This window comes from Rattus rattus, chromosome 1 (assembly GCF_011064425.1).
Source record: "Rattus rattus isolate New Zealand chromosome 1, Rrattus_CSIRO_v1, whole genome shotgun sequence".
Classification (NCBI taxonomy): Eukaryota; Metazoa; Chordata; class Mammalia; order Rodentia; family Muridae; genus Rattus; species Rattus rattus.
Genome location: NC_046154.1, coordinates 10,236,476 through 10,258,176, shown reverse-complemented (window position 1 = coordinate 10,258,176; position 21,701 = coordinate 10,236,476). Strand labels below are relative to the sequence as shown.

Genomic DNA, 21,701 nt, shown 5'->3' with positions numbered 1-21,701 from the left:
ATGGCATTGGGCCAGCTGCTGGTGTGCTCGGGGCTGGCCTTCTTTGGGTCTGGTCTCTGGAAAGGTGATGAGCACAGTGCAGAGGTGCGTGTGTTGTCGCGACTCCCACGTCCTCATCTCCAGTTTCTTGGAGATGTGGTTCAGTAGCAAAGCATTAGGAATTGTCGTGGTTGTTTGTAGCCAGCTGTCCACACTAGACCAGTCTGCCTTCTCCTTGCTCTTTTTAAATATTTGTCTTTATCCTCTTTAATAAAACCTTTTTTCCCCTATTGTGAAGATTGAACCCACAACCTGACAGCTGTTTGTTAGTTAAATGTTCTCCATTACATTGTATACTTCATGGTATTTTGTATACTTCATTGTATTTTGAGACAGGATCTCATGCAGTTGCCTAGACTGGCCTTAAACTTGGCAACCATACTGTTTCAGCCTCTTTCATAGCCAGGATTATAATCATATACTACCCTTCTAGGTCCTGAAATTTCATTTTTACTTTTTACCTATTTTATGCTTATTAGTGACTTGCCCATGTGTATGTCTGTGTACCACAAGCTTGCTTGGTGCCAGAGCTCACCAGAAGTGGGCATTTGATCCCCTGGAACTGAAGTTATAGACAATGATGAGCCACCATGTGATTGGGAATTGAACTTGGGTCCACTAGAAGAGAGATAGTGCTTTTAACTGCTGAGCCATTTCTCTAGCCTCTGTTTTTAAGGAAGTCTCCTTCTATATCTGGGAACATTTGGTGTTTCTTTTCTTTGTGTTTTGTTTTGTTTTTTTCTTTTTTGTTTCTCTTTTCTTTTTACTAACCCGGTGTCAAGGTCTGACTTTGAATAGAACACAGTGAGGGAGCTGCTCTGCTACCTATGATGGTGTTTCTCTTCCTAACAGTACCCAGTGAGGAAGAGAGCTGATGTCTTCTGGTTCTTTGCCCTACAATAGAGAGTTCTTATGCAGTGGCCTGGACTTAAAGCATTGCAGATTCTTCCTGTGGGGCAGAGAGGCCTTGGAAGGGTGCCGTAGCCCTTGCTCACTGGCTGCGCTCTCTCTGGGACTGCGTCAGGCTTCTTCTGTAGTTTGATTTCAGTGCATGGAAAGTCCTGTCTTTGCTTAGGAGATCAGCTCAATCCTAGAGGACAGCTGTTCCTTTGGTGTGAGTATGCGTCCGAACGCACGTTTGCCGAGCCGTGGTTGCTAAAGGCATTTGTATTTGGGCAGCAAATAAAGAGCCTGGAGTGGGGCAGAGTTAGATGGAGTTGCCAGCGCCCTGTGCAGCTCATTGAATGGAAGGTGAGGAACGTGAGTCAGTGAACAAGGCTGTCAGGCACTTGAGGGCAGCTCCTCTCCTGCTGTCTGCACAGTCTTCCTTCTAAGTAGTGAGTGACTGCTTCCTCTTCCCTTCCTTTTGTAATAATCCAGTCTGTTTTCCAGCTCTTCAGCCTCGGGCTCAACCTCCTAAGTGCTAGAATTTCTGCCTTGTGCCACCACACCAATTCCAACATAGTTTTCAAGCCCTGTTTTTCTGATCTGAGATGGATGGTTTTGAGGGGAAGGTTGTATTTATGGTTCTTCTCAGCATAGAGTTTACTTGTCAGCCAGCTCTTAGCTCTGGACACTGGATTATAGTCTGAAGAAGCCCGCAGGAGAATTGCTTCTGGAATCGATTGCTATGACTTCTCGAGAGTAGTCTTTCCTTGCTCAGGATTTCCTCTGTTCTGCAGAGTGCAAGACTGTCGAGAGCTTCCCAGCAGCTGGCTCAGAGGAACTTAGGCTTTGCAGCCTGCCGCTGTGGACTCCATGCCTGAGGGCATGGGCTGCTCTCCACACTTCACTGCTTTTGAGTGAAAACTGAACTTTGTTCCTGTTAGAGTTTGTCAGACCTGTTCTCGGGTTGATTCTGCCTGGAAGGTTAGCCTTCTGTCCCGAGTGACTTTATGACCTTGGAATATAGCCTACAGCTGCTAACTATAGCTAAGATACACAGATTTAGAATATTCGAGTCATTGTTCATTCAAAATATATTTATTAGTGTCTAGCCTCTTTAGACACTGGGGAATGCCAATGAAAACTGCATTGAGATCCGCTCACCTCAGTCAGAGACTGTGAATCAGGAAGCAAATTTAGGGGTGTGCTATGAGAAAGGTTGCCAGACAGATAGGACAGTGGTTAAGAACACTTATTGCTCTTCCAGAGGCTCTGGGATTTAGTTCCGAAACCCCACATGGTGGTTTCCAACCACCCCTAACCCCAGTTCCAAGGGAGCCAATGTTCCTTTTCGACTTCCCAGGACACCAGGCATGCATGTAGTGCATGTACATACATATGAGCAAAACATGTATATACATTAAATAAATAAATCTAAAGAAACTAATAGGGCGTCTGTTAGAGGTCAGAAGTTCAATTCCCAGCATCCACATCCTGTGGCACATAATTCCCTATAACCCTGGCTCCGAGATCTGAACACTTTGTTCTGGCCATTGCAGTTACTGACTGCGCTGGATAAACAGAGATCAGAATGACTTTGAAGGGGAAGTGGGCAGAGAGGAACACTCACACACTGTTTCCAGTAATATGAAATAGTGTGGACACTGGGAGATGAGTTACAGGCGTTTCTCGCGAAGCCCTAAAGTGGAACCCACCATAGCACCCCAAGGCCCACCTGCCAGGGGAGCCCAGCAGTATGCTGGGAATGCTGTGTGCTGTCCACCGTGGCCACCTGTGCACATGGCATGGCCTGGGTTCTTGCTCACTAGAAATAGAACAGGGCAGTGTGCTATTTATGGAGAGGATTCAACTATAAAAAAGTGTGAAAGCAAATGGATGGAACCGCAAGACCATCCTTTTAAGTAAAACAAGCCAGTCTGAAAAGTAAGTATTACATGTCTCTTCTCCAAGATTAGAGTGACATGAAATGGAGGACCGACTGCCTGGGAGACAGGACATGGGGAGAGCGAGAAGTACACACAGCACACATGGCAAAAGTGCTCCAAAGAGGTCCTTCACTTTGCACACTTACTGCCTGCCAGTTACAGCTATGAACTGTGCATTGGTAAGAGCCAGTCTGCTCTTGGGCATGGTGAGGAGCTGAAAGAAGGCTTGGCTCCTGTCTTCATGGTGGTTTTTCTCTTCAGAGCAGGGCAGGGTGTTATTTGTAACTATTTCAAAGAGTCCTGGCTGATAGAGGCCACAGTGAGCTTTGCAGATTGGTCCTGTTGTGACTGATGGCCATCACAGAGGGCTAAGAATAGCAGTGACTGCAGCAGGCCTCTGTTGACTTCATGCCAGAGCTGTTCTCCTGTTTCTACAGCTCAGTTATTTGCCCTTACTAGCTGAGGAGAGAGAGAGAGAGAGAGAGAGAGAGAGAGAGAGAGAGAGAGAGAGAGAGAGAGCGCGCGCACGAGCGCATGTGAAGACTAAAACGTTAGAGTTGAGTTGAGTCGCTATCCTGTTTCAGGAGTGTGAATGGTTGGCCCTGTGCGGTAAATACCCAGAGTGCAGCCCCTCCCTCCCACTTCCCTTTTTGGGATGATGTCCATTCTCAGGCCAGCCCTCGGGTGGTGCAAGCCTGTGAGTGAGCGACCAGATCTTTCTGTAGCTGGTGGTTTCCACCATGCTTCCTTCAAGCAAAGACTCTTCTCCCTTTTGAAATTTAGATGCAAGCTTTCTCTGCCTCTTTCTGTCCACTCCCTGTTTACTTCTTAGACTAAACTGTCTCCATGGTAACAGGTTACTTTTCAAAGGGAACATCTTGTCATTTTATTTAATCCACTGCAGCTGAAGAGAGCTGAAATATTAAGTTGTAGTTGCTATGGATACTGCTTTGTTACATCAGTTTCTTTTGTATCAGATTTCATCTACAATGAATTTCTTTTTTCTTTTTCTTTTTGATACTGAAAAACAAGCACAGTGACCTACGGTCCTCCTTTTTGTTTGGCTTCAGCACCTGGTTGGTTTCTCAAATCCCAACCAACGTTTGTCAGACAGTAGAGGTTGACAGTCAGGTATTTTTCAAAACATAGATAATTTATATTAGCTATAAGAGAAATTCCCTGTGCTAGGAGAGACAATGGTAGCTTTTTAAAATTATGACCACGCAGATGCATATTAAGCCGGATGCATGGTATTTTAGTGTTTCAGATCAGAGGTTCCTAGGAAGAAGAAAATGGAAGAAGTCAGCGGGTATCATGGAGCTGGCCTATAAATAGTCCCTGGAAGACGACGTCAGAATTGTCAGCTCGAGTCCAGTATGGACTGCACAGGAAGACACACACTCACACTCACACACTCACACATGCACACACACACTCACACACATACACACTCACACCCACACACCCACTCTCACACACACACCCACTCACACACACACACACACTCACACACACACACACACACTCACACACACACACACACACACACACACACACACACACACACACACACACACACACACGTGTTCTGGGGTTGACTGAACAGTGACTGGCTCAGCCGGCTGCAGCACACCTGCAGGCAGTGTCTGCTATTCAGCCTCCCCCTGGTCTGCCTCTCTTTCTCATTTCAGTCTATTCATAGCACATCTGTTGACTTTTTAAAAATTTCAGCTCCCGCATTCAGAAAGCAGGGGCAGGTGGATCTCTGAGTTTGAGGACAGCCAGGACTACACAGAGAAGCCCTGTCTCAGAAAACAAACAAACAAACATAGAGCCACAAGCAGAAGTGCATGCAAGTGTGGCAGGGGCTCATGTGTGCATACATGAGTGTTTGTATCTGTGCACCTATATCAGGGTGCAGCTGTTCTCCTCAGAGTGGCCCTCTTCAGTCCTCTCAGTCATGCAGCCTTGTCCTAGGGGGTTCTTTCCCTTCCCATGCCAGCACCTACAGCCACTGAGCTTCCTCCTCATCACGAAAGTTATATTGACATTATTTTTTGTATGTGATTGGGTTTCTTTTTACGTTTTAAAATTAACTTTACACACATGTAGATCAGAGTTGGGTCTCTCCTTCCATCATGTGTTCCAATTCAAGGCATCAAGTTTGGTGGCACACTCCTTTATCCCCTGAGCTGTTCTGCAGGCCCCTCACTTAGAATTTTTTTCAGATTAGTGTGTGTGTGTGTGTGTGTGTGTGTGTGTGTGTGTGTGTGTGTACATTCCATACATGGAGGCTAGAGGACAAATTCTTGAGTCTCTGTGTACCATTTGACAGTCTAGAAGATTATTAGTAAGTATTTATGTTCACATTGCACACCAGCCTTCATGTGGGAACTTCATTTGGCAGTAGGATGCTTGCCATTCCAGCAGTAAAGCAAAACAGAAACCAAAACATTGCACACCGTCCTTACAGCATCAGCTAGTGTTGGGTCTGGGTGTGGTATGAGAGTGGAAACAACACGACAGCGCATGCGTGATGTGATGGTAGCAGTCCTGGGTCTGGAGTTTGAGACTAGGTATTGAGATTCTGCCTCAAAAGCAGCAAATGCAACAAGCGGGATAGCTATTGAGATGTTTCTGTCCTGTCCAGTTGCATAACTGTGTGTGGCTGTGTCTCTTCATTAATTTAAATGCGACCGTAGCAGCACAACAAATATAGGAGCAGCTGCTGCTCTGAGGTCCTACAACAGCTGGATCCTGAGGGCACCTCTTGTCGCTCTTGGTCTTACCCTTCCGAGCAAGGGTCCTCTGAGTAATCATGGCTCACCGTGATAGCCTTGACCTCACAGAGATCTGCCTGCTGCTCCTGAGTACGTGGATGGTGGGTAGCTTGCACAGTCATCAGGGAACAGCACAGGTCGATCGCACAGACACTCCAGAGTCGGTCAGAGATGGAGCTGTAGATCCGAGTCACCAGAGAAGCTGTGGTTCAGACTTTCTGAGGTGCAGTAGGAGCTCCTTGCAGGCGGAAGGGCCGTGGAAAGGCTGTGGCAGGCCAGCTTAGTCATAGCTACCTAGGAAATAGAAGTGAACATGTTAGGGTGGGAATAGTGGCTCCACAAGTGAAAAAGCAAACAGCCTGGGGTAGTGGTATACACTCTAGACTCAGGGCCAGGCAGATCTTTGGGTTCCAGGCCAGCCTCATCTACACAGTGAATTGCAGCCGAGCTGAGATTACACAGAGGAATCCTATCTCCCAAACCAAAACCAAACCAAGCAGTTAGTTTTAGAAAGTCATTTTGACTTGGCCTGTTGAGTTCTTGACATGGTTCTTGAAGCAGTTATTCGCTACATAATCTATTAGAAAGTCCGTCTAAAGCTTCTATGTCAAAAAGGAAAGCGGATGCCTACTCTAATAAAGTGAGCTCTGTGTGCACGGTCACCATGATAACCCCTTTCTAGTCGGCCTGCTTCTGTTGCACTGTCGTGGTTTTATTCCCTCTTGATAATGCCCACCTTCTTCCTTGCCATCTCCTTCAGAGATGTCCAGTGCCCTCCAGGCTGAGTGACTTGGTTGTGTGTGCCAGGAGTAGGGACACACAGGATGACAAAACAACAGCAAATGAGCAACTTTGCCCCCCTCAGTCAGGGATTGGTTGAGCTGTGGGAGGTATACATCTTGTTTGCACCACAGCATGTTGTTGTAGCTCACACTGCAGAAACATGCAGTGGAGTCACAAAACAGCTTCCGAAAATTATCATTTTATGTAGGGCCCTGATCATGGCTAGTTTGGGCTGTATGCAGCCTGTGGGCAGCTGGTTGGACATTATTGGAAGCATGGCGAATGCCCTTAACTTTCCTTAACTTACGGTTTCTTCTGAACTGGCCTGTCTTATGTTCATGATAATGGTATCTGGATCTTTTCTGGTTGGATTTCTATGCCACCTCCCTGCCAGGTACTTTCTAAGAATCTTAGCACTGGGACTACATTTTTGATGTTATCTTTACTGTCCTCTTGCCCCTTGTCATTGCTACTGCTGACCCCACCCCCCCAACCCCACCCCCAAACAGTTCTCTCGATGAGAACGTTTCTTGGAGTGTAAGAAAAGTAGGAGGCAGGCCATGTAGCTTTGCAAAGTTTGCCTGAAATGCGAGTCCCCTGAGTCTGGGCCCCTAGGATCCCCTGTAAAAGGATGAGACACTGCTTGATTTTTTGTTCATTGTTTGGTTTCGTTCTTATGTTTGTTCATTGTTTTGTTCATATGTTTGTTTTTTAAGATGTTCTCTGTGCAGTCCTGGAGCTCATTCTATAGATCATGCAGACTCAGAGGTGGGATTAAAGGTCTTTGTCAACACGCATGCATGCACGCACGCACATACGTAATCTCAGCCCCCAGGAAGGAAGAGGAGATCAGAAGTTCAGACTCCCCTGATCTATCTACATAGTGAGAGTAAGGAGGTGAGAGCCAGGGCTTCCTGGAGATGCCTCATGCGAGTGCTACAGGAGATAAGAAGATAGCAGAAGAGGCTGCAGTCTTCGGAAGGATGGGAGGTTAAGGACATTCGCTTGTAAGCCTGCGTGGCTGAAGCAGTGTTAGAAATAGTGAGGGACTGGCTCCCTTTTATGAAGTCTTTTTGGGGCTGGAGAGAAGGCTCAGCAGTTAAGAGCACTGGCTGCTCTTCCTGAGGACACAGGTTCAATTCGAAGCACCCACATGACAGCTCACTGTCTGTGGCTTCAGTTCCCTGTCCATCTGATGCCCTCTTCTGTCCTCCATGGGGACACATATACACATAAGTAAATAAGCAAGTATTAACAACAAAAAGTTGCCTTTTATCTGCTTGAAATGAGTTACTTTCCTTAAAAAAATCTTCAAATGTTTACATCAAAACAATCATGTTAACCTTCTCTTCTCTTCACTACAGGAGGCTGAATAGTACCCAAGGAGAAATTCGAGTTGGCCCTAGCCATCAGGTAAAATAACTTAATAGCTTTTTATTTCCTGTTTCTCAGTTGCATCTTCATTCTTTTGAATAGCATCTTAAGAATGGTTATTGATATGGAGAATTTTCTATTTCTTTTTAAATCCAGAGTTACAGGTTTTATGAGCCTCTCTGTCTCTCTGTCTCTCTCCAACACTCTCTCTCTCTCTCTCTCTCTCTCTCTCTCTCTCTCTCTGTGTGTGTGTGTGTGTATGTGTGTGTGTGTGTGTGTGTGTGTGTGTGTGTGTGTGTGTGTGTGGTGGTGGTGTCCCTGTGACAGTTTTTCACTGGCCCTATGCTTAGTCTGACAGCCAGCGGGCTCTAGCAGTTCCCCTACCCTGTCCTTGCTACAGGGGCAGTAGCCACACCTGGCTTTTATGTGGCTCCTGGCAGCTGAAGCGAGGCCTCCATGCTCATGCAGTGAGTGTGCTCTCTCCTCCCATCCTGACGTTCTGATTGTGTTGTTTTGAGACAGTGTACTGCTCTGTAGCTGAGTCTGGCTTTGACTCTGTAGTGTATGTAGAATTGCACTTCTAACCCTGCCTCTGTCTCCTCAGTGCTGAGGTTACAGGCATGTGCACTACATCCAGCTCAGGGGTCTTTTCTCCTGGCCAGGCTCCCAAGTATTAAAACATAAAAAGCAACTGTGGGAAGATGGGATGATGGACAGGGAGAAAGTGAGGATAGTCTGACAGCCTTCAGTTTTATGGAGTGTTATAATGAAACCCATAATTTTATACCATAACTTGAAGGTTAATAGAAAAAAAAAAAAAAATAAAAAAAAAAAAAAAAAAAAAAAAGGTTTCCAGCACCCAAGGGACAGAAGCAGAAAGATCTCTGGATTAAAGGCCAACCTGGTCTATAGGGAGTTCATGGACAGCCAGAGCTCAGTATCGAAACCCTGTCTCAAAAAGTAAAATAAAAAAGGCTGCAGAGTTTACCCATGTTAAAGGTTATAGTTCCATAACATTATAAATGTGTTGTCATCGTGCACCTGTCACAGACCCCATTTCCAGGAGTTGTCTCAGCGGTTCTGTCATGTTGACCCTCTCTGTCCATTCAGCAGGAACTCCCTCTTCTCTTGCTCAAGCCTCCAGAGCCACTGCTCTCCTTGTCAGAGAGCTTGACTGTCTTCTTCATAGATGTGGAATTATACTTATCCATTGATGAACATTTAATTACTGTGTACTTTAATTCAAAGAGCTAGATCCTGGTTAAGAGCATATACTGCTCTTCTAGAGGACCCAGGTTCAGTTGCCTGGCACCCACATGGTGGCTCACAACCATCTATAGCTCTAGTTCCAAAAGATTTGATACCCTTTTCTGGCTTCTGTAGGCTCCAGTTTCACATATACTGCATATGGGCATACCGGGAAAAGTACTCACACATATAAAATAAAGTAAGCAAACTTTATTCAAAAGGACAGTGTTGCTCAGCGGTGGAGCACTTGCCTCGGGTGTGTGAGGCTCTAGTCTACGTTCCACTCCCACCACTAGAAAGAAGGAGAAATATTCTAGCATGCTTTCCTTCAGAGACAAGATGGCTGGTACTTTTCAGATGGATCTTGGGTGAGCTGTGCTCTGGCATCCGCTTCGTGCACTAAGGTTCCTCTGCTTAGGACTCTGGTACCAGTTAGGAAACTCTAATGGGAGAGCACTCTGGCCACTGTGGTTCACACTTCCTACAGGGCTGTCCTAGTCAGTGGAGACCTGGTCTTTTGTAAGCATTACTGGCGTTCCGTGTTGCTATCCTCACTAGTCTGTTCTCCATAGATGGGAGCTGCATTCAGTGGTTTGACATGGACATGTGTTGTGTCATGTTGCCCATTGTTAAACTCCAGGGAAAATGGGCATATTGTGATGACCCTGGCCTGTCACTTGAGTGGACTGTGTGTTGGAGAGATAGCCAATGTGCTTGAAATCACAGTCACAGCAATCCTTGTGTGGCCACAAAGGATATAGATGTCTCTTAGTTGTTCTCTTGTTATTTGGTTGGTTGGTTGGTTGGTTGGTTTGTAGTTAGATTTTCAACATTTTTGTATGCCACATACATTTCTTCAGAACTTATTTTAACTCTTTGATGAGAGAAAAATAAAGAAAAATTAAAGACGTTGTCTTAGTCAGGTTTTTTTTTTTCTTTCTTTTTTTTTTTTCTTTTGGAGCTGGGGACCGAACCCAGAGCCTTGCGCTTGCTAGGCAAGCACTCTACCACTGAGCTATATCCCCAAACCCTTTAGTCAGGGTTTTTATTACTGCACAAAACACAGGACCAAGAAGCAAGTTGGGGAGGAAAGGGTTTATTCAGCTTACACTTCCACATTGCTGTTCATCACCAAAGGAAGTCAGGACTGGAACTCACACAGGTCAGGAAGCAGGAGCTGATGCAGAGGCCATGGGGGGATGTTACTTACTGGCTTGCTTCCCCTGGCTTGCTCAGCCTGCTCTCTTATAGAACCCGGGGCCACCAGCCCAGGGACGGCACCACCCACCATGGGCTGGGTCCTCCCCCCTTGATCGTTAATTGAGAAAATGCCTTACAGCTGGGTCTCGTGGAGGCATTTCCTCAAGTGAGGCTCCTTTCTCTGTGATAACTCAGCTTGTGTCAAGTTGACACTCAAAACTAGCCAGTACAGACATATTTATCAAAATGCAGAAACCAACAGAGGGACAGTGTTTCTAGATGTTTCTCATTTTATGACAAAGGCAGAAATACACAGTAGCAGGGCCTTTAATTTTGGTCTTGTTTGAGGATAGTCTTCCTGGAGTGGGCTATTAGGTGGGCCTGACCAGGACAGCCTCTGGACTGTGGATTTGTGGGGGTGGTGCCCAGGGCCTTGTACTAACTCAGTAATAAGCTTTCTGCCTATGACCTGCATTGCTCTATCCCTACCTCTGGACTAGAGTTTCTGGACCTGGAACTTAGGATGTAGATTAGGCTGGTCTCGAACTCACAGAGATCTGCCTGGCCCTTCTTTCCACGTGGGGAATTTTTTTTTTTTTTAAAGATTTATTCATTTATTATATATAAGTACACTGTAGCTGTCTTCAGATACACCAGAAGAGGGCATCAGATCTCTTTACAGATGGTTGTGAGCCACCATGTGGTTGCTGGGAATTGAACTCAGGACCTCTGGAAGAGTAGTCCAGGCTCTTAACCACTGAGCCATCTCTCCAGCCCCCACGTGGGGAATTTTAAGGTATGCATCATCATGTCCTGGTAGTAGTGGTGGTTGTTGTTGTTATAACACATGTGGGTATGTACACATGAATGAAGTTGCTTTTGGAGGCCAGAAGAGGGCCTGAGATCTCCTGGAAATGTACTTATTATGCAGTTATGATCTGCCTGGGAACCAAACTTGAGCCCCTTGTTTGATCTTAGAGGGTGGACAGCTTGTCAATATGTAACCCAGATTGACTCTGCCTTCTGAGTGCTGACATTGAAGGCATGCACTATTGCACTGTAAATCATCATTGGGCTGTGATTTCTTTCTATTTACAGTTCTCTATTTTGTACATGCACGAGAGAGCACATACATGAATGTATGTGCATATGCATGCATGCCTGTGTACATCAGAGGACACACAGAGGAATAGATTTTCTCCTTCTGCTCTACTCAGGCTGTCCTACCCTGCAGCTGTGCTTTGAATCCAGGACCCGGTTCTCTCCTCGTGCTACTCATCACCCGCCCTTTCTCCTCTTCCCCTGTGTTGGACTTTCTGCCCATTTTCTCTCCCACAGTCTGTTTCCAAGGTGCAGCATCTGCATACTAGACTTTGACTTAAGATTTATTTCCTACCCCGACAGAAAAGGTGACTGCTAGGGGAGGATGCGCCTAAACAGAAAGAAGCAGATTTACTTGGCTTGGGTTTGTGTGCTTTCATTTAAGAATCAAATGTACATTCAATATCAGATCTGGGGAAAAAAAATTTTTTTTAAGAAAAATTTTGGAGTACCAAAATCAAATTACCTTCTGTCTTAGGGTTTTACTGCTGTGAACAGAGACCATGACCAAGGCAACTCTTATAAGGACAACATTTCACTGGGGGCTGGCTGGCTGACAGGTTCAGAGGTTCAGTTCATTGTCACCAAGGTAGGAACATGGCAGCATCCAGGCCAGCATGGTGCAGGAGGAGCTGAGGGTTATACATCTTCATCTGAAGGCCGCCAGTGGAAGACTGGCTTCCAGGCAGCTAGGATGAGGGTTTAAAAGTCCATACCCGGGCTGGAGAGATGGCTCAGTGGTTAAGAGCACTGGCTACTCTTCCAGAGGTCCTGAGTTCAATTCCCTGCAACCACATGGTGGCTCGCAACTCTGTGTAATGGGATCTGATGCCCTCTTCTGTGTCTGAAGAGAGTGACAGTGTATTGACATATATTAAATAAATAAATAAATAAATAAATTAAATAAAAAGTCCACACCCACAGTGACACACCTACTCCAACAAGGCTACACCTTCTAATAGTGCCATTCCCTGGGCCAAACATATACAAACCATCACACCTTCTTAAAGTTTTTAGCTTTTTTCTACAGTAGATAATAACGTTTACGAAGTGGGAACATGAGGCCGCCTCCTCATGTCACTAAGCTTTGCAGAGTTGGTGAGCCTTGTTCTGTAGGCTCTCCCTCATGCTGCCTCCTACCTTTGGTAATTGAAATGCTTCACAAATCCAGCATTTTAATTACAAACAATGCAATGATAAAGAAACCCTCTTATAAAAGAAGTAATTATAATATCTCACACCAAATCAAATAAGTTCTGTCTTGGGGTTGGGAGATGGCTCAGTGGATACTTGCCATTTGACTGGCTAGATGGCTTGAACCTGGTGACATGGCAATCCTGCCCACTACATAGTGGAAGGAGAAAACTGACTCCTGCATGTTGTCCTGACTTCTACATGTACCCTGTGGTACACCGCCACCCTCACCAACACAAAAGTAAATCAGTTTAATTAAAAACAAACACATACGCACACAGTACTTGTCCTGTAACCATGGGAACCAGAGTTCATTGCCTGTACTTCCTGCAGAGGACTTTAGAAGTGAGGTCCCCAGAGCAGCTGCTTACCAAGGGCAGTCATAATGGCCAGCTCTAGGTTTGACTGAGAGATCCTGCCTCGATTAATAAAATCAAAGAACTACTGAGGAGGATTTCCTCCATCAACCTCAGGCATCTCTGCATGTTCTCCCACAAACACACATGTGCCCCGCACATGCAATAAAATGCATACATACAGATGCACACCACAAATACAAAAATAAAACAGTAATTTCTTTTTTAAAATACTTGTTTTCAATTTAGAGTTATATGGGTATGCTTCTGTCCGGGGGATGTATGTATGTGGTATAGTTGCCCCAGGAGACCAGAAGAAGACATTGACTTCCTCTAGAACTGGAGTTACAATTAATTGTTCACTGCATGGTTTGTTTGCAGAGTGTTAGAAAATATAATGGGGTAAGGGGCTACCTGGTGAGCCCATGCCAAGGTGTGCCCCTGGGAAAGTATGCCAGGCAACAGATCTGGTATAAATGGGGTTTATTGGGGTGAGGGAGATGGGTGAGGGACTGGAGAAGCAGGGAAGTGAACATAAGCTAGGCAGACAATTCATGGTAAAGCCGTGGGGGCAGTGAAGAGCGGGGGTGGTGCAGAGAAGGGGGGGAGGGAACACGAGAAGGAAGGATGGAGGAGGTAGGAAAGGGGATGGGCAGGCAGTGCTTTAGTAGGCAGCCCACACCCAGTGTACCTGGGTGTACCTGGTGGCATCTGCTGAGAGCCAACACGAGTAACTGAGCTCTGTCTTCTGCAGAAACAATACATGACTATTAACTGCCGAGCCACCCTGGGAACCCCAAGTCAATAAATATCTCCAATATTCAATACTCTCTCCACTTCTCCCTCCCTTATTCCTCTTCCCCTCTGATATATATTCTCTCTCTCTCTCTCTCTCTCTCTCTCTCTCTCTCTCTCTCTCTCTCTCTCTGTGTGTGTGTGTGTGTGTGTGTGTGTGTGTGTGTGTATAAAACTATATACGTAAGTTCATTCTGGCACTTGTAATTTAAATTGAAAACTTTTAACATTCTATTAACCCTGTTTTTCTTTCATCTAAATCTGTCTGTTTTCCCCATGTATGGTGACATTGTCCTAATTGCTTTTGTCCCTTTATCTTATGGCCCAGAAGAACAATACTTGCACTGCTGTGGCCTCTTCCTTTTGTTTTCTTTGTTCCTGGGATCTACTTTGCCACTGAGTTATGCTCACAGCTGCTTGGAAGCAGTGTGCTGTTAAATTTTGTTTGCCTTTCGATTATATTCCATGAGGCCTGAGGACTGTGTAGTAAATTAATGTTTTAGCATTACTTGAAATAGTTCCCGATTAGAACTGTCCAGTCTGTTCTTACATTTCCTTTAGAAACTTGGTGATTTCTTCGTCCCGCTTACTTTTACCCTCCCCTCCTTCTATATAAACAGTAGACAGTGCTCACTCTCTGGGCCTCCTTCCTTTCTGTTGCTCTCAGAGCTGCTCTGTCCTCCAGGTTTGAGCGCCTCCCTTTTTCCACCCTGTGTGGTAGAGCTTGTCTGAGTTAGGAGCAGTGCTGCCGTGCACGGCCTATGCTTAGCCAGTTCACCTTGTCCTATGTCCTCAGAAAGAGTCCTGCCTTGAGCACTATCCCCAGTCACCTTCCCCTCCTGAGTCACTGTGATAGAGTGAACCTCGTTCCTTATCATTAAAGCTATTGCCATTTCTTTCCCTTTGGACCACCTGGTCACTGTTTCTAGTCGCACTCTCCCCAGGGGTTGGTCCTGTTCCCCAACTATAGTACTTTCTAATTAATTTAATAAGGAGCCATTGTTACATCAGCTCATCCTAGGACCTGGCCTGCGGGCACAAAGCACAGTACTTAGGGTTTTCCATATGGGGACCCGTCCTGTTCTCATCTTACCCCAGTGTGTCACTATATATTAAGTAGAATTAATCATGGCACCTGTAAGTGATGGGACAGAGAAACTACAGAACTAGACTATTCTGTAGGCAGAAAGACTTATCGGGGGATCAAACTACCAAGGCTATCATAGGGTGGGGGTGGGCTGTAGAGAGAAAAGCAAAGTGGTAGAAAAGCCAACCGATTTTCTATGGCAGAGTGGAAATCTGAGCTGGTACAGGCTGTCTGCACTGACCCAGAATTCTAGGTCCTTAAAACGCTAAGCTAAAGGAGACCCTGCGGGATTCTCTAGTCAATAGGAACCTTTAGGCTCATTTTTTTTTTTCCTTTTTTTTTTTTTTTTTTTTTTTTTTTTTCTTTTTTTTCGGGCTGGGGACCAACTCAGGACCTTGTGCCTCCTAGGCAAGCGCTCTACCACTGAGCCAAATCCCCAACCCCCCTTTAGGCTCATTTACCCATAACAGTCTTGTTTGCCAAGCCAGAGTCCTTTTGTTTATGACCAGCACTGCCCTTGGTGGGTGGGTGGTGTTGACAGCACCCAATAAGATGCTATGAAGGGGAATGCTAATGGGGAAAAATCACTACTTTGCTTAGTATAGTGCCACACTCCTGTAATGTCTGCATTTGGCAGAGGCAAGACCCTGCCTCCAAACCAGTCAGCCAGCCAACCAAGAGTTTGGGGGAGATGAGAGTTTTATAGGAGTTTATGTATCTCAGAGTTGTCAGGCGGCTGCAGAACAGACCATCCAAAACATTGCACGTGCACATTCTGTATTAACCTTCAGTCGTATTCCATACTTTACCTGTGTCCTGGATCATGCCATAGGGTGGCATCACTAGACAAGAGTGTGGATGCTTTTAAGGCAGCACTGAGGAACAAACCCAGAACTGCCTTAAAACTTGAATAGCCAGCATTCAGAAACAGAAAATTAGTCATTAAAGTGAAGATTTCCGGTCTGAAGTCCTTTCCAAGTGGGTCCAAAGATGACAGCAGCAACCTGACAAGAAATCCTCGGCCTCTACCGGGAAGCATTTTCAGGCTTGCACAGAAATGGCAGGCAGCATCAGGGCAGATGGAGGACAGCATCAAAGAGAAACAGCACACACTCAATGAAGCCCGGGCACTGTTCCAGAAAAGCATCTTGCAGTCCCAGACCTGATTAAACAATGTATAGGTGAATGCATGGCCAGAAGTGAGACTGGATCATTCCCAATTCCTTATCCAAGACCTGTCTGTCCATCTACCTCTAATGGGTCTCCCCCCAAGAGGCTGGGTGGGGACTTCAAACCCAGGAGAAACTGAGAAAACTTTGCCAACCAGCGTATCTGAAGTCTCATGATGGAAGTTTCCTAACAAAGAGGACACTTTACTTTTGAGAATGGTGATCCAACTCAGTTTTGAATGTAAGCAAGGCAATATACCCTTCTTGAATAGAAGCAAAAATACTTCCTTCAGACCTCCAAAATTGGTCTTCCCCTATGACATGCGACTCCAGGCTTCCCTAGGGTTTTTCAGGATCTTGCTGCTGCTGGAGCTGATGACATTAACCCTAGAGGCCATGGACTTTTACGTCTTCACCGACAGTTCTGGGAGCTGTCAGGCCAGTGGAGGGAGGCTGAAGGCAACTCCTAGGGCTGCCTTTCAGTGCACATCTGATGCAAAGGGATTGGCTCGTTGCTGCAAGTTCACATGGCTCCAAAAATCTTTGCTCCCAAAATACTTTCTAGAGGTTTCCCACAAGTTATTTTCATTTGCTTAAAACTGGTTTCTGTATGGGGGGGAAAAGTGATGATTTCCTTATTGGGAGTGGGAGAGACAGAGTTCCTGTGAAACGAGGGTGTCCTCCTGGCTGGGGCAGATCCACTCCTGTCTTTGCTTTACCGTGTTCTCTTCCCTCTACAAGCACATGGCTCATAAGCAACCTGCCTAGTGAAGACTGGGATGTGGAGTTTCATTTCATGTGCCTGTTAGACTATTTCAGGTTAATTACATGTCTCTGCTTTTCCAGTGTTTGCTTCCACTCTGGTCTGCTCTTTTCCACGTATTCTGTTCTAAGCTCTATATGAGCGAGAGCTTTTCAACATCAGCAGAGTGTAAAATATCAGAGCACCATGCCCTTGTTTATCTCTGCTGACATAGGAATGTTGGGTAACATTCCTTGCAGGTGTCTGACCTCTGCCAGGCCTCTGGTAGCTATGGCAGCCTCTTGTCCCTGCCCGCTTACCTGCCCGCTTCAGCACAGTGCAGGCGGGAGTCCTGATTACTCAGTCTGGCTACTCATCGCCTCTGTTATTATTTGGGGTAATGTGTAACAGCGATGCCTTGTTCTTCACATACCGTTCGCCTCACTTTGCAGAGTCAGAGCAAGTCAGACAGTACTCTCCTCTCTGAGAGCTCCATCCCATTTCTTGACAAGCAGCTCTCATAGTCCTCAGCCATGCTGTTTCCACCATTTACATTAATGAGACTTTTTCTACTGTTAGCTTCAGTAGCTCTGTTTTATCTTAACCGTGCACATAACCATCCTTAGGGGCAGTCCCGTGAGTCGCCATGTGTCTGGCTTGTGAGTGTGTTTGTGGAGATGTGTCTTGTTTTTCTTCAGAGCTGTCACTCACTCGGTGATACTTTGGTGTTTGTTTGCTCCATTTGTGTGTGTGTGACCTTTAGATCACAATTCTGTCAGCTTTGCAGCCGCTCACTACTCCTTCAGTGCAGTCTCGATGTGACTTCAATGGTTCAGTTTTAGTCTAGCTTTCCTGCTGCCCAAGGAAAGAGGCTCAAGAGGTGGACCAGTGCACCAGGCCCAGAAGATGCTTCTGCACTAACTTTTTCCAGTATCCTACCTTGATGGTGACTTCTTCATCCCTGTCTTACAGGCCAAACTTCCAGATTTGCAGCCGTTTCCTTCTCCAGATGGTGACACTGTGACTCAGCATGAGGAACTTGTCTGGATGCCTGGAGTCAGTGACTGTGACCTCCTCATGTACTTGAGGGCAGCAAGGTAAGGGGAGATTAGCCCAGGCTTTCTGAATTAGGACAGGGCGCCCAGACTGAGTATCCGTAAAACGTCTCCCTACCCTCCTTAGTGGTGGGGCCTTGTCTCACTCTGAGCATTGCTGTCTGCCCTAGTGGTCCTTCATACCTGACAGACATAGCTTCCCAGCTTCCCTCCTCTTGATACAGCCGCACACCAGGCCTAGACCTCCTCAGAAGGAGCCTCTTCAGCCATCTGTGTGATTACCAGCACTGCTCACTGCAGTTGCGAGAGTCGTTCACCTCACTTTACTTCCTGTTCTCTGTACTGTGCCTCTCGATGAGCGTCTGACCCCAGCTTAGGTTTGTGTGGCTTCTCTACACGGGAACATTCATCTGTGGTTATCCTATAGAACTCAAACATGCCAGTGACAGGACAGAAACTTCAGCCCCTTCCTGCCGGAGTCCAGGCAGAGCCTACTTAGTAGTGATCTGGGGTACTCCCCGCAGCCTCACCCTGTGCAGTAGTGAAGATTGAAGTGCATAGCTTGGGGTTGCTGCTCCATCTTGGCTGCGTGCAGTCCACAGTGCTGCACGGTGGTGCAGAGAAGAGACAGTGTAAATGAGCTAGGTGACTGTCGCATGCTCTTGTCTCCTCGCTGTTGTTTCGATGAAAGGCAGTTGGTATGTAGATGAGAGCAGTTGATTCCGCCTAGTGTCCAGGGACTTGGAAGTCCTTAATGCCTGGTAATGGTACATGTGGATACTTTAAAATAACAGTCAGGGGAGGACTGTGAGAAAGAGAATTTTTCATGTGTTCAGATTTGAAACCTAAGGATGTGCAAAACAAGAGAAGTAACACAGACCTGTTGCAGTCATACTTCTGTCCCTAGGGAGGAAGGGTTAGACTGACATAATGTGCATGTAATAATGGAGTCTTCCCGAAGATGTACATGTAAACTAAGGACTAAAAATCACTGTGTATTCGAATGTTGATGTGTGCTGATCAAGGAAACTCCGTCCTTTTCCCCAAAGGAGCATGGCAGCCTTCGCAGGAATGTGTGACGGAGGTTCCACAGAGGATGGCTGTGTCGCAGCGTCTCGGGATGACACCACTCTCAATGCACTGAATACAGTAAGTCTCTGATGTCACCTTAGAGAGCACAAGAGGAGCATGCAGCAAGGTGTGACAAAGCTATAGGGTACTGTGGTGTTGCTAGGATACAGAAATGATACTGGCTCTGCAGTTCAGAGTCCTTGCTTATGCAGGAGCTTTGAAAGTCTCTCCTGTAACTCCTCCTTCCCCATGACATACCCTCATATATAAAAATAAATTACATAAAGAGACATAAATTAAAAATTAGCAGGAGAATTTTTGGTGAGATAGCTCGGCACCTAGAGCACTGATGCTCTTGCAGAGAAGCTGTGCTTAGTCCCCAGCACTGGCATGGCTTCTTATAGTTGCCTGTAACTTTAGTTCCAGGAGGATCCAAAGCCCTCATCTGATCTGACATGACATCTATGTGCTCCTGCATACACATGGTGTGCATTCATATACTTGGGGTTGCATGTGTACATGCACGCGCGCACACACACACACACACACACGAAAAAAATTATTATTGCCTTAGCCACTGGTCTCTGAGATTGTAGGGAAAGACATTGCAACTCCAGGTCTGTATCTTAATCTTTCTGACCTCTAGGATTATGAGACGCTTCAAATGAGTTCCTAGTAACAAATGTCTTTCCTGAAGCCTCCTTCATTTGGGTCCTGAATGCACCGATGATCTTTGGTCATCCCTACAATACCCACTGAAGGAGATTCTGCTATTGTTACCTTAAAAAAAAGTAAAACCAGCCAGGTGTAGTGGCAGACAGCAACATTGGGGGAGGAGGCAGAGGCAGGCAGATCTCTGACTTAGAGGCCAGCCTGGTCTACAAACCAAGCCCCAAGAGAGCCGTGACTACAGAGAAACCTAGTCACAAAAACAAACATTTGTTTATCTTGTGAGGAAGGAGCAGTGTGCCACTTCTGCAGTTGTGGAGGTTAGAGAACATCCTACAAGAGTCATTTCTCTCCTTCTACCTTGTGGTTCCAGGGATTAAGAACGCAGATGATTGACTAGGTGGTGGTGGTGGTGGTGGTGGTGGTGGTGGTGGTGGTGGTGGTGGTGGTGGTGGGTGGTGGTGGTGGTGGTGGTGGTGGTGGTGGTGGTGCTCTCCTTTAATCCTAGCACTAAGAGACAAAAGTAGGCGGATCTTGAGCTTGAGGCCAGCCTGGTCTGCAGACAGCCTGGCTACACAGAGAACCCTGTATCTAAAAAACAAACACATACACACACCACCAACAACAACCCCCTCAGATTATCGGGCTTGATAGCAAGTTCTCTTAGCTGCTGAGCTGTCTTCCTGAACAGGCATTGAACGCTGGCCATAGCAGTTTTACTCACCTTTTTTTAAAGCACAGGAATCTAAGTTTAGAGAGGTCAAGTAACAGTCTAAGGTCATGTGAACGCAATTTGAGTGCAGAGCCCACGTGCTGAGTCTCATCTAACCTAATGCATTAAGGTGGCTCGTCAGTGAGTTCCCAGCACCCACACCTGTTAGCTCTCAAAGCCCTGGACCGAGGCCCAGCTGAGGTGCCTGTTAACCTAGTAAAGCAGATGCTGGCCACTTTCCCAGCTCACCTCATCCCACCCCTCCCCAACTCTCCTTCCCAGGTGCCATGTTTCCCTCTCCCCTCTCTCCTCTCATGGTCCTGTTTAGTCCAGACCATGGTCAGCCTGGACTTTTCCTCTGCCTGCCTTCTTCCCCTGTGTACAATAAACATCGTCTCCATCCTTTTGGAGAGCTCATGTCCTCTTTTATTTTGTCTTCTTAGTGAACATGGAAGGGTCTGAGAATCAATGAAAGAAGACCCCAGGCTTGAATAGTATGCAAAGACCAAGACTGTTGATTCTGCAGAGACAGCCAGCATGGCTGACTGAAGCCAGTTAAGGGTTTTCTAGTTGTGGTTGGGGCACCTTCATGAGGATTGGGAGATTTGTTTATTTGTTCCTACCTCAGGGGAAAGAGGGACTTTTTGTAACTGTTGTCAGCCCTGGCCAGATGTTGAGGCAGTTGTTGATTAGCTGCCCCTTGTCTGCAGTTATTCTGAGAAGCCTGAGCTGTCCTTCTGGGAAGTGAAAGCTTACGGTCCAACATGTCTGCCTATTCTAAAATGAAGTGAGTTAGGTCCTCTCCAACAGTCGTGATTTTCATGTGTGTCCAGGACACATAGGCAGACAAACAAACACTAATAATAAAGAATCGTATGTACCTGTGTACTTCCTCATTAGTTTAATATTAATGTATATATAATTTAACCTGCAGGCAGACCTGGTGCAGGAGGAAGAGCTAAGAGTTCTGTATCTTGATCTGCAGGCAACAGGAGACTGTGTGTCACACTGGGTGGAGCTTGAACTTAGGAGACCTCAACATTGACACACTTCCTCCAACAGGGCCACACCTATTCCAATAAGGCCACTGCCTCCTAATGGTGCCACTCCCTCTGGAGCATTCAAACACAGGAATCATTTGTATTCAAACCTGCATACAAAGTTTCTCCCCATTTCCCTGTCTGTGCTGGAACTTTCCTTTTCTTTTTTTTTTTTTTTCCCGGAGCTGGGGACCGAACCCAGGGCCTTGCGCTTGCTAGGCAAGCGCTCTACCACTGAGCTAAATCCCCAACCCCGTCCTGGAACTTTCTCTGTAGAGCAGGCTGACCTTGAACTCAGACATCAACTTGCCTTTGCCTCTGCCTCCTGAGTGCTGGGATTAAAGGTGGGTGCTCCGTCTGTGTCTGTTATCTGAGCTTCCTTGCATTCTCCTGGAATCACTGATGATTTTGGACAGCTTCCAGCCTATGCCGTACAGAGTTGTTGTTTAAATACA

The 21,701-nt window shown here is 46.2% G+C and overlaps 1 protein-coding gene and 1 pseudogene across 7 annotated transcripts in view; both read left to right on the top strand.

Moving 5' to 3' along the window:
* Nucleotides 1-21,701, top strand: part of Rere (arginine-glutamic acid dipeptide repeats) — a 334,126-nt gene that overhangs the window by 209,547 nt on the left and 102,878 nt on the right. For all 7 annotated transcript variants that reach the window (XM_032894231.1, XM_032894248.1, XM_032894239.1 and 4 more), the window contains 3 exons: nucleotides 7,798-7,846; nucleotides 17,672-17,796; nucleotides 18,804-18,903. In XM_032894231.1, the coding sequence (XP_032750122.1) occupies nucleotides 7,798-7,846; nucleotides 17,672-17,796; nucleotides 18,804-18,903 (274 nt within the window). The remainder of the gene's footprint in view (nucleotides 1-7,797; nucleotides 7,847-17,671; nucleotides 17,797-18,803; nucleotides 18,904-21,701) is intronic.
* LOC116892511 lies at nucleotides 15,556-16,171 on the top strand (annotated as a pseudogene).